Source organism: Saccopteryx leptura, chromosome 3, assembly GCF_036850995.1.
Source record: "Saccopteryx leptura isolate mSacLep1 chromosome 3, mSacLep1_pri_phased_curated, whole genome shotgun sequence".
Taxonomy (NCBI): domain Eukaryota; kingdom Metazoa; phylum Chordata; class Mammalia; order Chiroptera; family Emballonuridae; genus Saccopteryx; species Saccopteryx leptura.
The window spans coordinates 127,665,487-127,681,325 of record NC_089505.1 but is presented as its reverse complement, the minus strand read 5'-3'; the positions used below and the strand labels follow the sequence as shown (position 1 = coordinate 127,681,325).

Sequence of the window (15,839 nt, the reverse complement as noted above, 5' to 3'; positions counted from 1 at the left end):
CCTTCTCTGTGCCTCAGTTTTCTCATCTATAAAAAAGGGGATGATAATAGTCTCTGAGGGGCTCAGGTCTATATCATTATTAAACAGTGCCTATAACAAACTGAATACTACAATTACTTCCATCTCTGTGAATTGGAGTTGTACCCTACTCTGCTTATCTCCCTTGGGTTGATGGAAGGTCCAGATGCAGCAGTCCGCACACTGTAAAGTGCTGTCCACCTGTCTTCTCTGAGAAGGAAAGGGGGTGGGTGCAGAGGAAAGAGCTAAGCTCTCAAGCTGCTTCCTGGGGAGGACAGGCCCCCAGAAGCTGACCCAGGGCCATGCTGGCAAATGGACCAGTCTGGCCAGTGAAGACTGAGCATCTCTAGCCAGAGCACAGCAAGTCGTTGGAGGGGTCCAGGAAAAGCTGCACGGTGTGCTGAGGGTGGTGGCACTGCTATAGAAAACGAGGCCTGCAGGGGGCCCTGGGCCACTGTGTGGCTCCAGCCCATCAGGGAGAAAGAAGGTTGAAGGTGGGGTCCTGGGGTTCTCTAACTTCTCAGCCCTCCTTGTACAGGACCACAACCCCAGGGACAATAATAATACCCACTGGTCAGGTTGTGATGAGAGTTACTATAACTTTCTGAGGTAATGTGAGAAATATAAGTGTTAAAATGTGTGAAGTACATAGTAAGTGTTCAATAATTGTTTGCAGATATTTTTATTGTTATTGTTACACTCTTCACATTATTACCATATTCTTTTCCCACACCTCTGGAGTACATTGGATACCACTTGCTGTTCTTTGGTTGTGTGGAATACTTTTATCCTTTAGGCAGCGGGGAGCCATAGAGGGCTTTTGAGTAGGGTATGGCATAGAGCTGGGCTCTGGGAAGATTAATCTGGCAATGGGTTTCAGGTATTAGGAGGTATGGTTAGTTTAAAAAGGGATTTATTGTTTTATAGGATTTAAAAAAATTGTTTTTCAATTCTTTTCCTCTTTAGTTGGGGGGAAAAGAGATGTTCAATGAGAAGGAAAAGAAAGCTTGTGTTAAGAAGAAAGGACGGCCCTGGCCGGTTGTCTCAGTGGTAGAGCGTTGGCCTGGCATGTGAAAGTCCTGGGTTTGATTCCCCATCAGAGCACACAAGAGAAGTGTCCATCTGCTTCTCCACCCCACCCCCTCTTGCTTCTCTCCCCCTTCTTTCTTCCCTCTTGCAGCCAAGGCTCGATTAGAGCGAGTTGACCCCAGGCACTGAGGATGGTTCCATGGCCTCCGCCTCAGGTGCTAGAATGGCTCTGGTTGCAATAGAGCAAGGGCCCCAGATGCGCAGAGTATCGCCCCCTAGTGGGTTTGCTGGGTGGATCCTGGTTGGGGCACATGCTGGAATCTGTCTCTGCTTCACCTCCTTTCACTAAATAAAAAAAAAGAAAAAAAAAAAGGAGGCAGTTGGAGGGATAAGGTACTTAACAGAGATAGGAAGAGCTGGAGAGTGGGCTACAGACTAGACCTAGGATTCCCCAGGTCAGGTTGTGGGTATGGAAATGCCTGTATCTTGTCCCTCCATCTGTGTGGGACTTGAGAATGATCGTGATATAGATTATCTCTGTGACATCAGAGAGGACAGCCTCCAGGGTGGTGCTGGTGTGAATGTGGAGCCTGGTAACGCTGGTGGGTGTGGCTCTGGATTGGGGTGTGTTGGTGGGAAGTGAGGTGGAATCTGGTAATGCTGGTGGGTGTGGCTCTGGATTGGGGTGTGCTGGTGGGAAGTGAGGTTTGGATCGACCACGAGAGGACAGAGGCCATTTAGAGAAACTGGGAGTTCCATACGGTGGAGCTGTGTAGAGATGAAGGACCCTTTCTAGCAAGTCCGGAGCTCAGCCAGTGTATGATTTGATGCCGGCTGAGTGGCTACAGGGAGTGGCCAGTGGAAAAGCTAGAGGGGAGGCTGGGAGGTGAGGGGGGAAAGGAGGAGGGAGGAGAAGCTGGCAAAGGAAGCCGGCAAAGTTCAGGGAGATGGGGGCTGTGGGTGAGTAGGGCCCTCAGCTCCTCCGAATGTGTGTTCATTTGGGACCCTGGACCCAGGGGTCTCCTCAGGTTACATTCACCTTCAGAGATTCTGCCTTAAGGAGTCCAGGGTAGAGCCACAAATCTGCGTTTAAAACAAGAGTGCACGAGCAGAAGGCAAGTGAACAGGCTCTGAGGACACTAATTTAGGTCTACTCCAGCTCCCATGGTGGGTAGAAGGGATGGTGCAGCAGGCAGCAGGTGGTTAGGGGCTCCCATGGAGATGCGGCTGGTGGGTGGAGGGAGAGGGAGAGGAGGTGGGCCCTAGCCTGGGCAGAGGCGGGAGGCCCTGGCCTGGGTTGGGGGGTGAGTTTTTGGAGAACTTTGTTTAGAAGCTGGCCATGATTGATGGGAAAATTGAGGGCATGTGGAGATCCACCAGCTGGGTAGGGACTGGCTGGAGGTCCGTCCCGGTCAGTCCCGGTAAGCAGGCTGAGGGGTCAGAAGTAGGGGTCCACAGCTAGGGAGACAAAGGAAGGCCAGAGTAAGCTGTTGATGGTGTGGACAGTGAGGGTACAGTGGGTTCTTTCCACAGAGGGGCTGAGAGAGATAGGGCCGAGGTCAGAGCAGGACCTCCCGAGTGCCTCACTCTGGGCCCCTTGAAACCCTCGCAGATCTTCCAGCTGGCGACTGGTGGGGCCCCGGAGCCTGGCTGGGGATGAGCGTGCTTGCTGTGAGGGGTGAGTGGTCCCAGCTCTGGTGAGGGCTACAGACCAGGGAGGTAGTATTACAGATGGGGAGAGATGCCCAGACTCTCCATTCATTCACCCACCGTTTGCTCATCAAATATGTATTAGGGGCCAGGCGCTGAATAGGCAGCTTTTGCTTCCTTCCTTTTTAAGAGGCAGTGTTGCCTGGTGGTTAAGAAAGAATGGGGCCCTGGAACCTGGGCTCACATCTCCCTGGTTCTTTACTTGCTTGCTGGACAGCCCTGAGAAAGATACTTAATCTTTATGCTTCATCTGTGAAAAGGGGGAAATAATTCTACCCATCTCAAGGGGTTGTCCTAACAATTCAACATCTAAATACAGGCAGTGTGGTTAAAATGGCACCAGGCTTTTATTATTCTTGCTCCAGCCACACCCGTGGACAGTTCATGCCACTCACTGTGACCAGTGCTGGTTCCTACAAATGCCATTCTCTCGGTTGGGATGCCTTTTCCTCCCATCTCTGCCTATTAAGGCCCAATTCAAGCATGCTGCCTTCTGACTCTCATCTTCTTAGCCGTTAAAAGAGGTTAGTCCTTTCTGCCCTGCCTGCCTCACTGGGTGAAAAAGGGAAAAAGAGACAGTCTTGGCACCCTGAACAGCAAGCAGCTTTTATTGTAAGCTCCTCTGCAATTTTTACGTGTTTTATTGTGTCTGTTTTAAGATGTATACATTGAGGCTGAGAGGTACTTACTGTGTTAAAGAGTCCTTCCTCCACTCAGGGTCTAGCCAGTTAGTTCAGGCAGAGGCCACCTGATGTTTGGTTCTGGGAGAAGACTCTGCCTCGTCCCACATGAGGTTGGCTGAAGCTGTCCCAGCTGCGTCTCGCATCAGACCTTCAGAGGGTCTTGGTGATCAGTCCCTTCCCCATTACATTGCTGATGTGGGACTGGAGATGGGCGTGTGTGTGTGTGTGTGTGTGTGTGTGTGTGTGTGTGTGTGTGTGTATGTGCGCGCGCGTGCACGCACGCGCACGCATGTGTGTGTGTACGAAGTGACAGCCCATCTCTGCCCGCGGCCCCGAAGGTGTTTCGCTGTGGTACTGAGTGGGTGCTGAGGGGTGAGGCTCACCTGCCTGATGCCTTCATTACAGCCCATGGCTCCGGCTCCAGCTGGACCAGCTGCTGTCTTCATTCCTGTTTTCTTCTCCTTTTGGCCAGTGCTGGATGCTGGGACACAGCGATAAGTCAGGTCCAGGCCTGTCCTAAGGAGCTCACAGCTGAGGGGTCAGGCAGCCGGGTATGAGATAATGACCACACAGAGTGACTCAGGGTTGGGGAGCCCAGAGGGAGCTTCAGTCCTAGAGAGGTGAGCTGCTTGTGCAGCCAGGAGCCCTCCTTCTGCCGCCCTCTCCTGCCCTGTCCGTACCTCCGGGCCTGACCTGCCTCTACGAGAGCTCCCTCTGCCTCATCGCCTCAGGGCAGGGACCAGGCTTGTCACATGGCACTACTGCCCTCAGCCATGTCTGTCTTGCCGCTTTAACTACAGCCACACTGAGCCATGAGCTCTCAGCACTCTGCCTTTGCCACTGCTGTTCCCTTTGCCTGGACTGCCCTTCTTTATGTTTGTGCCTAAGTATTTCTTACCTGCTTTTCAAAATTCAGGTCAGATGTCACCTCTGTGAAGCCTTCCCTGGGAACGCCTTCCTTCCAGCTATGCCTTTGGCTCCTCTGTGCTACCAGCAGGCCCTCTTCTTTCTCTGTGTCTGTCTCTCTAATTCACTCTGTTGAGTGAATGATGAAATGAATGGCTGGACTGTAATTTTGAGCTGATCTGTTAACGTCTCCCATCTCACAAGGGTGGTTGGTGTCTATGGAGAAAATCAAATGACCTATCCACAAAGTGCTATTAAAAGCAAAGGCAGTGCTACCATTTCTAAAATGACCATGATTGTGTATTTTCTGCTCCCCTCCCCCACAATCAATGCCTAGCATAGAGTTGACCTCTGACCTGGGCCGATGTGGTTGGTGCCAGATCCGCTCAACTCCTGGGCCTTGGAAGGCTGGCCAGCAGGTGCCCCTCTAGAGTTCTTAAAGTGCTCACCCCTTGAATTCTCCACCATTCTGTAAAGCTCAAAAGTTGTCAGTGTGAGAACATTTACTTGTTGATTTACTCATGTAGCAGGTTTTTCTTTAGCACCTACTGTGCTACATGGCACTTTGCGGGTGCTGTGGGCCTGCCCTTGGGGAGTTATGGTTTAGTGGGCAAAGCAGGTGTCAGACAAGGAAGGAAGCACATGTGTGGGAGTTCAGGGAAGGAAGTGAAGGCAAAATAGGGAAGATGTCCTGGAGGAGGAGGCACTTGCCTTGGACATTAAAGAATGGGAAGGGTTTTAGTGGCGGTGCTAGGAGGGAGAGCCAGGAGGGTGATGGAAAGGCAGGCACGGAGGTGAAGGAAGATGGCGCCTGCTCGCTTGTTCGAGCAGAGGCTTGCACATCTGCCTCAGGAAAGAAAGAGATCCTTCTCCCCTCTAACAGTCCTGCCCCCCACCTCCCCACCTCTCCCCTCTTCCCCACCTTTCCCTTGCTAAGTGCTCAGAGCACATGTTATAGGGACTAGTCAAAATATCCACTCAGATGGATTTATCCCCTGTGAGCCCATGGTCGCATTCCTGGGCACAGGAGGGGCGTGGCCCGTGGAGATGTTTGCAGAGAAAACAGAGCCTAATGAGAGTCTGATGAGGTCCTCGCCATGAATCAGGGACAGAGCAGGTGTCGCCTGCCCCCCCCCCCCGCCCCACATACCCGGTGCAGGAAACACTGCTTGTCTGGCAGTGGGGCCTGTCTGGCCTGCAGTTGGGGTAGCCTCTGGGCTCTTAGTCTCAACAGTGGTCCTGACGGCATGAGGGAGGACAGGGGTCCTACATACTTGAGGTGGCCAGATGGTATAGGACAGACCCTTGGAGTGGGTGGTAGGATATAGAACTTTGGTCCAGCGCTGTCACTTCTTAGCTTGGTGGACCCACAATTTGTTGAGAAAATCGTACAAATTGAGGAAGAAAATAAACACAGTCACCAGCTGGGTGACCTCTAGGGAGGAAAGGGTAATAGGGATATAAGAGTGTTTCCCAAGAGGCATCATTGTGAGGATTGAATTATACAAGGCCTGACACAGGAGCTTAGTGCTTTGAATATTGGTAAAAGCAGGGTTGGATGGTTAGACCAGGTGGTCAGTGTTGCCTCAAAGTTTTGAAATTTCTGGGAATAAATAAGTAGTAAAAGAACCCCATGGGGAGCCCTCAGAAGACCTTAACTTTCTTTGCTCCTGCCTATTATCCCGCTCACCCCACCCAAGAGAGAGTCTGAGAGCCACAGGTGGGTGGCAGCTTGAAAGGCATAAAAAGTATTGTGAGCTGGGACCACTTCCCTCCCATGACTGCAGAAGAGACAAGAGGCTTTCTCCCAAGTCCATCATTCCTGTCTGGCTCTGATCCTGGCTCTCACCTCCCTTTGCTCATCTGTCTCCAGCCTATGAAAATCTTATCTTAACTCAAGAAATGCTGTGTTCCAGCCCAGGCTCTACTTCTCAGAGGCTGTGTGACCTTGGCCAAATCACTTGGCCTTTCTGAGCCTATATTCTCACAGGAAAAATTCTGGCATTGGAATAGCTCTCTGGAGCCTCCTACACACAGTTATGGACTCCTTTGTATATCAAAGCCAGAGAGGCATTCAGCATACTCAGGAAGTTCATTTAGGTGACAGACACTGATTCTATCTGACCTCCTTAGCAGATGGACAAGGTCCTTTATGATCTGGCCCTCAGGAACCTTACCACTTTTCTCCTGTTTCCATTTGACCACACTGAACTTTGTTCATTCTCTGAATGCACCATGTGCTCTTATGCTTCTGTGCCTTTGCATGGTTGCTGTTTTCTTGGTTGGCACACTCCTGTTTATCTCTCAAAACCCAGTGCACCCCCCCCTTTATTTTTCTTTACGTGAGAGGAGGGGAGATAGTGAGGCAAACTCCCACGAGCCCCGACCAAGATTCACCTTGCAACAGCATTTGGGGCTGATACTCAGGCACCAAGCTATTTTTAGTGCCTGAGGCTAATGCTCTCCAATAGAGCTATATCCTCAGCTCCTGGGGCCACACTCGAACCAATCAAGCTGGTTATGGGAAAGGAAGAGGGAGAGAAGTGGGAGAAGGAGGGAGGGAGAAGCAGATCGTAACTTCTCCTGTGTGCCCTGACCAGGAATCGAATCTGGGATGTCCATATGCCAGCCTGACACTCTTATCCACTGAGCCGCTGGCCAGGGTCCAGATGTTCCCTCTCTGAATCCTTCCCATCTCTTTCCAGCAGAGTCAATTACCTGACCAGGTACCAACTTTCTTACCACATGCCCTAGTTTATCTGCTTTCCTGTCTGAGCTTCCCAAGGAGAGGGAATGAGTCTGCTTCATCTGTGCCTCAGCGACCAGCTCAGGGGCTGGCACAGACCAAGCCAGAATCATTTTCCTGTGCTTAGTTTTGCTCCATTTCCTACCTGCCTTTCTTTTCCATGTTGGAGGGGAAAGACAGTACTATGGATGAGAACAAAGCAGCGTCCTCTGTTAAACATGCCGAGAGCTGGTGGAAAGCGGAATGGGTCTGAGCCAGGGAAGGACTGACCCACTAGTGTGCTGCTTCCAAAACAGCCTGCAAGGGAATCTCCATTTGTTTGTTCATCCTTCTATCCATCTACCCACCCATTCATCCATCCTTTAGTGAAAAGCCAGCTTCATGCCAAGCATTGCTCTAGCCCTCAAGTAAATAGTGGAGAATGAGAGAGAGACTTGCTTGAAAGGACTCACAGTCTTGTGGGAGAGATGGAGGAAACAGTGGCAGTGGTTGGGGTGACTGGGGTGATGGAGGGAAGCCCGGGACCCGAGAGCTGAGAAGAGCCAGCCCAGCAGCGTGGGGTGAGTCTGAGGTGGGCATATGGACAATGGAGAGATGTGAGCTAGATGGAGGCTTCAGGCAGAGGAATGGGCACGTTTCTGACAGAACTTGTAGATGAGAGTTAGCATGTTCATGGTGGTGGTGGGGTCATAGGTGAGGCTGGAGGGGTCAGCAAAGGAGCAGTTCCTGTGGCCAGATGGTTGGGGACAGAGGTGGCTCTGACCAGATCTGGCTGCATTGGTGGCAGCAGGGAGAGGAGGGGTGGATCAGGGGCTGCTGTCTGAGACTTGGCGACTGACTGGATGTGAAAGATGAGGGTGAGCAGTCACGAACAACTGGGGAAGTGACAGTTGTCTCAGGAAATAACTTGTTTGGAAGAGAGGAGAAAAACACAAAGAACTCAGCAGGGATCTCTGCAACTCAGGGTAATTTTGGCTTTGGAGAGCCAGCCTTGCTAATCAGATTGTAAAAATCAGGTACTGGGGTTTTTGCAGAAAATGAAGCAGATCAAAGCCAGGGTCGATTAGGCTCTGATTAAACATTGCCGAGGAGGGTCAGACTCATTACCCAGGAATGTACACAGGCCGGCAGCACTGACGGGGGATAATAACAGATCGCACCCGGCAGCGCAGACACTACGGCGCTCTGGGGACGCGGTGCTCCGCGGCAGGGCGGCCACAAGGAATGGTATGTCCGCGGGCTCCGGCGGGAATGAAGGTGGCAGGGCACGTTTGTAGAAGGCTGGTCCCCTCTTTGTGGCCTGTTTCCTCCTCTGCAGCCCCTGTGGACAGGACTGCTCCTGTGAGCTGGGTGTTGGCTGAGGTCACTGTTTTCCACCTTTGCATGCTTGCTCATGCCCTTCCTGCTGTTAAATGCCTTCCTCACCCTCTTCTATCTCTGTTTCCCTCCAGGACTCTGCTTGCTCACATCTCCTCTGGGAAGCCTTCCCTGACCTGCATCCTGGGTCACGTGTCTCCTCTAAACCCCCACAGACCCCGTCAGTGGGGGTTGTCATGGTCTTCGTCAATGGGTGTCGCTCAACCCCCTGCCGACTGTGAGTTCCTCCATGGCAGTGCCTCTCCATGTCATGTGTCCAGTTCAGGTCCAGGCACAGAGCAGATGTCAGGCTGTGTTCACTGGTCTGGGCAGAGCAAGTCCCTGAAGCCATATAGCTGGGAAGAATAGAGCAGGGTCAGGCTCTGCTCGCCTGTCCTGGGTGCAGGAGCAGCCTCAGGACTTCACCTGAGAGGGGTGTGGGGATGGGGGTGGGGGGGTCAGGAGTCTGCTGGCCAGGGTAAGGAGTCCCAAGGTGTCTCACTCACCTGCTGCCCAGCTGAGGAGAGGCAGTCAACTCCACCAGGCTGGAGAGCATAAAGGAGATTTGTTGGAAGGGAAAGTGGGAATCACTACCAGGCTGACAAGTGTGGACTTGACTCTCTGGGCACTGGGAGCCACTGAAGCTTCTTTAAAAAAAAAAAAAAAGATTTTTAAAATTGATTTTTACAGAGAAAGGAGAGAGAGAGAGGTGGGGAGGAACGAAAACTATCAACTCATAGTTGCTTCACTTTAATTGTTCATTGATTACTTGTTATATGTGCCTTGATTGGAGAAGCCCAGGGTTTTGAACTAGTGACCTTAGCATTCCAGATTGACGCTCTGTGCACTGTGCCACCACAGGCCAGGCCAGCCACGGAAGGCTTTTGATTTGGGGCACTGACAGAAATGGAGCTCAGTTTCTTCGGTGAGAATGGGATCTCTAGAGGACAGCCAGCTGCCCTGATGGGTCTGGCCTGGATTAGCTGCTTCACCTTGCAGTGCAGTGTGAGGCATACCTGCATCGGTCCCCATGCCTGACCCCAGGGGACCCAGGCTGGTCCTGACCACGGAGAGGCCCCATCAGCCCAGACGTGAGAGGGAGCAGGGTTGGACTAGCCTGGGATCAGGCTGAACTTGGTTTACACACTGCACAAACATACACCTACTGTGTGCTGGCACAGTGCTCTGGGGCTCGGGCAGCCTGGTTCCCCCTGGAGACAGGAGGAGGAACTGGACTGCAGAGGTCTGGGAGGGAAGGGTGCCCACTGAGGGACACAGGGACGCTCCCAGGCCTGGCTGGGAACATTTGGGGTTTAGAAGGAAAGAACACAAAAGCCCTTAACCTCCCAGCTGGAATGTGGACAGTTCATCCAGCCTACTCTTCTTTCCCTCCTCCAGCCCCATAAATGTACAATTTGGGGAAAGGATTCGGCTCTAAGCCCCGGCAGAATAAGGTTGATTAAGAAACTGAGCTCCATAAAATTGCGCTCTGGCAAGCTGGTGGGTTGGGACAGTCACCTAACCTCAGGCCCGGAAAGGACTGTGCGAAGCGCTCACCCTTATAAACCTGGCCCTTCCAATGCTTAGGTCCCTTCTGTATCACATCTCCAGCAAGGGACCACCCTGTGTGTGCCTGAGTATCTCTGGAACAGGTGCTCGCCCCCTCTCCCGTGGATCCACTTCCAGACTGTAATACTCATTATCTGCCACGTGTTTACTGGGCACCTGGGTTGTTCCTTTATTCCATATACCTGCCTTATGCAGGCCTTGAAACACGGCAGTGCTGGAAACATGGGTTTGCTAAGGCGAGTGCTGGCTTCCATCCTTCGTGTTCACTGCCATCCGGGCAGGATGCTGACTCGTTTGTACAGTTTGATCTCATTTGATTCACACAGGGACTCTTCACAGTAGGTGGTACCATCACATTCACGCTTCACAGAGGGGCCCACAGAGTAAGAGCAACTCACCCAGGGGCATTCAGGAAACAAGAAGTAGTGTTGGGGTTTGAACCCAGGACCCCTACCCGTGGTCTCTGCTCTTGGTCACTGTGTTCCATAGCTTGCTGAGAGGAGGCCTTTTGTGAGGCGCTCAGGCTCTGGAGATCCCCTGGCTGGGTTTATAGCCACACCCACGGGATGGGAGGACTGTTGTAATGTTGCTAAGGGCTATAAGTGCTCAGAGGAGGGCCCAGCCTTTGATAAATGCTCAGGGTTGTTAGCAGTGTGTACTAGCATTGAAGATGGGGGAGTGAGGAAGTGGACCCCAGACTCCATGTGTGAAGACTGTGCCGCAGGCTCAGTGAAGGATGACCTCAGAATTATTCTTGATGGCAGCTTTGACTCCTGACTTCCAGTCCCTCTGCAAGCCCTGTCATTTTGACCTCCTGCATCGCACTTGAGTGTGTCCATTTCTTTCCATCATCACTGTCACCACCCCAGTCCAAGCCTGGTCAACTGCAGTGACCTCCCTGCTGGTCTCCCTCTTTTCCCTCTAGGCTATTTCCCCCTGTAGTTAGAGTGACCTTTTTGTAACACAAATCTGATCCTGTCACATAACCTTACCCTACTTAGGACTTCACTGATTTGGACTTCACTGATTTGTTGTTGTTTTCGGATTAGTACTCACGTTTTATACCTTGGCCCACAGGGCTCTGAGTGATCTGGCCCCTGACTACCTCTTTGGCTTTATATTTCCATGGCTGTTTCTTCATTCTCTGTACTTCAGTCATACTAGTCTTCTTTCCTTCCCTTCCAAAGCAGTTATCTTCTGCCTTAGGGCCTTTGCACATGCTGTTCCTTTGAACTAGAATAATCTTCCTTCCTCTGCTCACTTAATACAATATTTACTCAGAATTCATGTCTCAGTTCAAGTGCCACTTCTGTAGGGAAGCCTTCCCTGACTTCTTTCCTATGTTCTCATAGCTCCCTGTACACACCCCGCATGCCACTAACAGAGCTTATTATGCATTTATTTAGCACCCTCACTAGGTGCTAAGCGCAAGGCAGGGACACTTGTTTAGCTCATCATTATGTTCACAGTGTCTGGCACATAGTAGTCCCACAGCAAGTCCTTGTTGAATGGAAGTTCAAAGGAAAGAAAGGCAAGGTACTTGGGGGCTTTGGGAGGAGAGGAAGAAACTCCAGTAGACCTGGCCTGGGTCACAAGGTGGTTGGCATTTCCAGGGACCCTCCTTGCAACAACTCCTCTTCGTTGTAACAGTTGGCTGGGAAGTTCACCGGTTACGAATTTCTTTGGGTCGGCTGACATCCTCCTTTAGCATCCAGGACCTCTCTATGGGAGGCAAGGGCAGTCTGGGCTAATAAAGTCAGCCTTCCTGCTGGACACCACACCTGGCTTCAGCCCAGGTCCTGTTCCTGCCTCTCTGTGAAGCCTAGAGCCTCCCTTCTCTTTTCTGAGCCTTAGTTTCCCTGTCTGTAAAATGGCAGGGTTGTCTGAGGAGATCTTGAGGTCCCTTTCTACTCTGTGGCCAAAGGATTTAATGTGTTACTGTGGCTTTTTTTTTGGTAAAAGATAGATCCTCATAGATTGGTAAAAGGACCTCTCCTAATTCCTTTCCTACTTGACTGCCTCTCAGGCTCTGAAAGCATTGCTCTTGAAGGATTGGTTCAGAAGGAGCATGGATGTATTCTAATGAGTGATGCCAGGTCCACCCTTGTGAAAAGTTACCAGCCTTTTGCACCAGTACTTAGGGCCCCAGCCAGGTTCCTTGGCATCTACTTGTGTCCCTGCATTCTTTATGGGGACTCATGTTGAAAGGTCACACACAGAGGAAAGCCCTATTCTGATTACAGTTTATTTCAGTCACATCGACAGGGTGACAGGGTGAGAGGTAAATGGCCCTTGGTCCCACCAGCCTGTGAATGCCTTGCACAAGGACACAGGGACTGTGCCTGGTTGACCTCTCACCCTCCGGCCTAGCCCAGGGCCTGCCGCCAGGTGTCAGCTCTGTCAGGGACTATTTGCTGAACAGCTGAAGGAGAGAATGAATGGTTACAGAGTGGGTCCTGGGCTCGGTGCTGTTGGAGGGACTGCGGAGAGGGGGAGAAGTGCCTCACCTTTACACAGGAAGCATCTGTGCAGGGCTGGTGCTGAATCTGCCTGGAACGGCCCTGGCCGGCCAGATGCCAAGAGTTTATTGCATGCAGCACAGCAATTTCAAGTTTCCTTTATTCTCCAAAAACCAATGAATTAGTTGAAAGATTAAGAACACTTGCAAAGTAGCTGACAAAGTGGTTTAAGTTAGTGTAGTATAAACTCAGCACTGGAGTGTGTGTGTGTGTGTGTGGGGGGGATGTGGGGGGGTGAGGGAGGGTTAAGGAAAGTCCACAAGACAAGGAACAAATGGCTGACTGGGTGCTTTTGGCTCTACAGAGGAGATGAAGGGAGATCAGAAACAGGTTTGAGTCCCAGCTGCACCACCTACCAGCCGTGTGGTCCAGAGCATGTTTTTTAGCCTCTGAGCCATTTGGGAGGAGGTGGATGTTCACTGTAAGCTCCCTGAGAGCAGGGGCCATGTCAGGGTCCTCTCTGGGTCCCAGTCACCCATATGTGTAGGTGGATGGGTGGTCACTGGTGGGCTCAGCCCCTCCCTGGTAGTCCCTGAACAGCTGTCACCATCCTGGAGCTGTGGAGGTTTCAGGAAGTCACTTTGTCAGCACAGAGAGAATGTGATTGTTCTCTTTCTGGGCCACCTTTGACTGGATACACATGCCCAGGCCAGCAGCATTCATTTCTCTCGTTTTGCTCATAGTTTTACATGAATTTTACTAAATCTTTCTACCAGGTCCAGTGTATTACAGCCCAGCCGACATCATCCCCGGAGCAGGGAGGCAACAGTCCAGAGAGGAGGTTTTAAGGTGCTGAAGCCCTGCCTTGGTGGTCTTTGCCCACCGCGGGCTGCATTCCTCGTTCAGGTGAAGAGTGTGCTATGAGTCCATCCCCCAGTCCAGTTACTCAGAGCTAGGCACACGTCTTCATGCAGCCAGCCACAAACTCGGGATAGAATCCAGCTCTCCTGGTGCAAGTGTGAATCCCAGGGCAGCCAGAAGACTGCTTTAGTTATTCTTGTTGACTTAATTTTGGAGACTTGGAGGCTTGTATGGATGCTCTGCCTGGGAAGAAAGGGCCTCCCTCTGACACCAGCAGATGGGATCAGTGTAGTCGGGCCCAAGGCCAGCGAACATTTACCCAGCTGTGTCCAGGGCTGAGATTATCTGATCAATGTCTGCTGCAGAGTGGAAGTGGCAGATGGTGGCGGATGTGTGTGCCATCATCTTTCGGAGACATTCTCCTTGGGTATGATAAGGGGTAAAGCTGTCGCCCATGGTCAATTTCAAGTCTTCAGATGTGTCTCACCTTGCTCGTACAGCAGTGGTGTTGGATCTGATGTTTTATTCCTATTTCTTATTAGAGTGCATTAACATTAGCGTACATTCAAATGGCCTGGTCAGCTTTGGTTTTGGCATGTCCTTTGTTCATTTGTTCAGCATGTACCAGGAGCATCCCACACACTTGCCTGTTGTACCTAACCCCTCCCCAAATAGGATTGATCGGTTTTCTGTTGATCTGTTTTAAAACCTTTGATCATAACAGGATGATAAGCCCTCACACTTCCATGTTGCTTATAGTTCACAGACATGTTTTCTTCCATTATTTTATCTAATGTTCACGAGGTAAGAGAATTTTATCTTTGTTTTGTAAGAGAAGGAAACGGAGGCTGAGAGGAGTTAAGTATCTTGCCCAGGGTGACACAGCTCTGTCAGTCGCAGAGGTCTGTGGCTGTCTCCTCTTTCTGCAGTGCCCCAGCCAGGTATTGGTGCCCTGGGTGGCAGACCCCATGCTCATAACATACATAGATTTCACCTCCTGCTAAAGAACAGGGATTTGAGAAATGGAGGTAAATTTCCTTGATTTGTTTGCGTCTCATAGTGTTCCTATCTATGAAATCGATGTGGTGGAAATCTCTCTCTTTGCCTTTCCTTATGAGGACGTTAAGGACAAATGCTGATTTTGATATGAAAAAATTTTAATGCTATTAGTAGCTGAAACATGGAGTAGCCCTCTGTGCCATTAGATCCTTCCTGGATCCAGTGGAGGCTTCTTCTCTCTCCCCCTCCCTGTCATCTCCCTCCTTCATTCAACAGATGTCTGGGAACCACTGCTCAGTGTCCAGCTCTGGGCTGGACACTGGGTACTCAGGGACTCTAACCTGGTACTTGGCCTTGAGGAAGTCACAGAATTGGTGGTGGCCCTCCCCAGGCCACGCTGCCTCAGGTGGGCAACTTGGGCATCATTCTCTCTCTCTCTCTCTCTCTCTCTCTCTCTTTTTATTAAGTGAGAGGCAGAGAGACAGAGAGACAGACTCCTGCCTGCGCCCCAACTGGGATCCACCTGGAAAACCCACTAGGGGTGATACTCTACCCATCTGGGGTTGCTGCTCCGTTGCTTGGCAACTGAGCTATTTCAGTGCCTGAGGTGAGGCCATGGAACCATCCTTAGTGCTCGGGGTGAACTGCTTGAATCATTTGAGGCATGGCTGTGGGAGGGGAGGAGGGAGAGAGAGAAGGGGAAAGGGATGGGGGAGGGATGGAGAAGCAGATGGTCACCTCTCTTATGTGCCCTGACTGGGAATCAATCCTGGGACTTTCACACATGGGGCCAATGCTCTACTGCTGAGCCAACTAGCCAGGGCCTGGGCATCACTTTTTTTTTAATAAAATAAGACCTAGCAGAGAAGTGGGGCTGGCATTGCTCTCATGGAGCCCCACTGCAGCCAGCACTGTGCCAGGGGCTTTCCAGACCTCCTGTTCTCTCATCACAGTAGTAGAGTAGGCAGCCATGTGCTGTCCTGCTTTTACAGATGAGGAAATAGTCTCAGAGCAGCACAGTGACTTGTCCACGGTTGCACGGCTGGCATTGAACTTTCAACTCTGATTCTGAAGCCCAGACTTCTTTCTGGGACCTTGCCTCTGAGTAGCCCTGTCCTGAACTTGTGCATCAATGGGGGAAGTGGACAGATGGAGGTAGAATGCAGGCTTTCTGGGCCCTGACCTGGAGAGGCTGGTAAAGAGCGTGTCATGTGCCCATCACCCAGTCCAGTTACTCAGAGCTGGGCGCACATCCCTTGTGATTTGGGGCAGGGGTCTGGGTCTCTGGGTCTTCATTCCTGTGTGGCCCCTTCCCCTTAAAGCGTGCCAGGGTTCCTGCCGGAGCAGCAGATGCTGCAGGTCAGATGTTCAGCCTCACATCTGGTCTCCCTCCTCCTTTCATCTGAAACCCAACTCGGATTGTCTCAGTAAACAAACAGTAAATTCAACAATACAATCTTCTTGAAATGCCTTGTAGTTATTTTAAGGCTGTTTGGGGGTTTA

The 15,839-nt window shown here is 51.3% G+C and overlaps 1 protein-coding gene across 6 annotated transcripts in view; it reads left to right on the top strand.

Annotated features, from left to right (window-relative positions):
• Positions 1-15,839, top strand: part of GLIS1 (GLIS family zinc finger 1) — a 250,381-nt gene that overhangs the window by 46,833 nt on the left and 187,709 nt on the right. Inside the window, exon 1 of one of the 6 annotated variants that reach the window (XM_066376332.1) lies at positions 8,596-8,686. The exons of the other annotated variants lie outside the window; for them this stretch is intronic. Within the exon in view, the coding sequence (XP_066232429.1) occupies positions 8,659-8,686 (28 nt within the window). The 5' untranslated portion in view covers positions 8,596-8,658. Of the gene's footprint in view, positions 1-8,595; positions 8,687-15,839 lie in introns of those variants that run through there. 6 annotated transcript variants of the gene reach the window in all.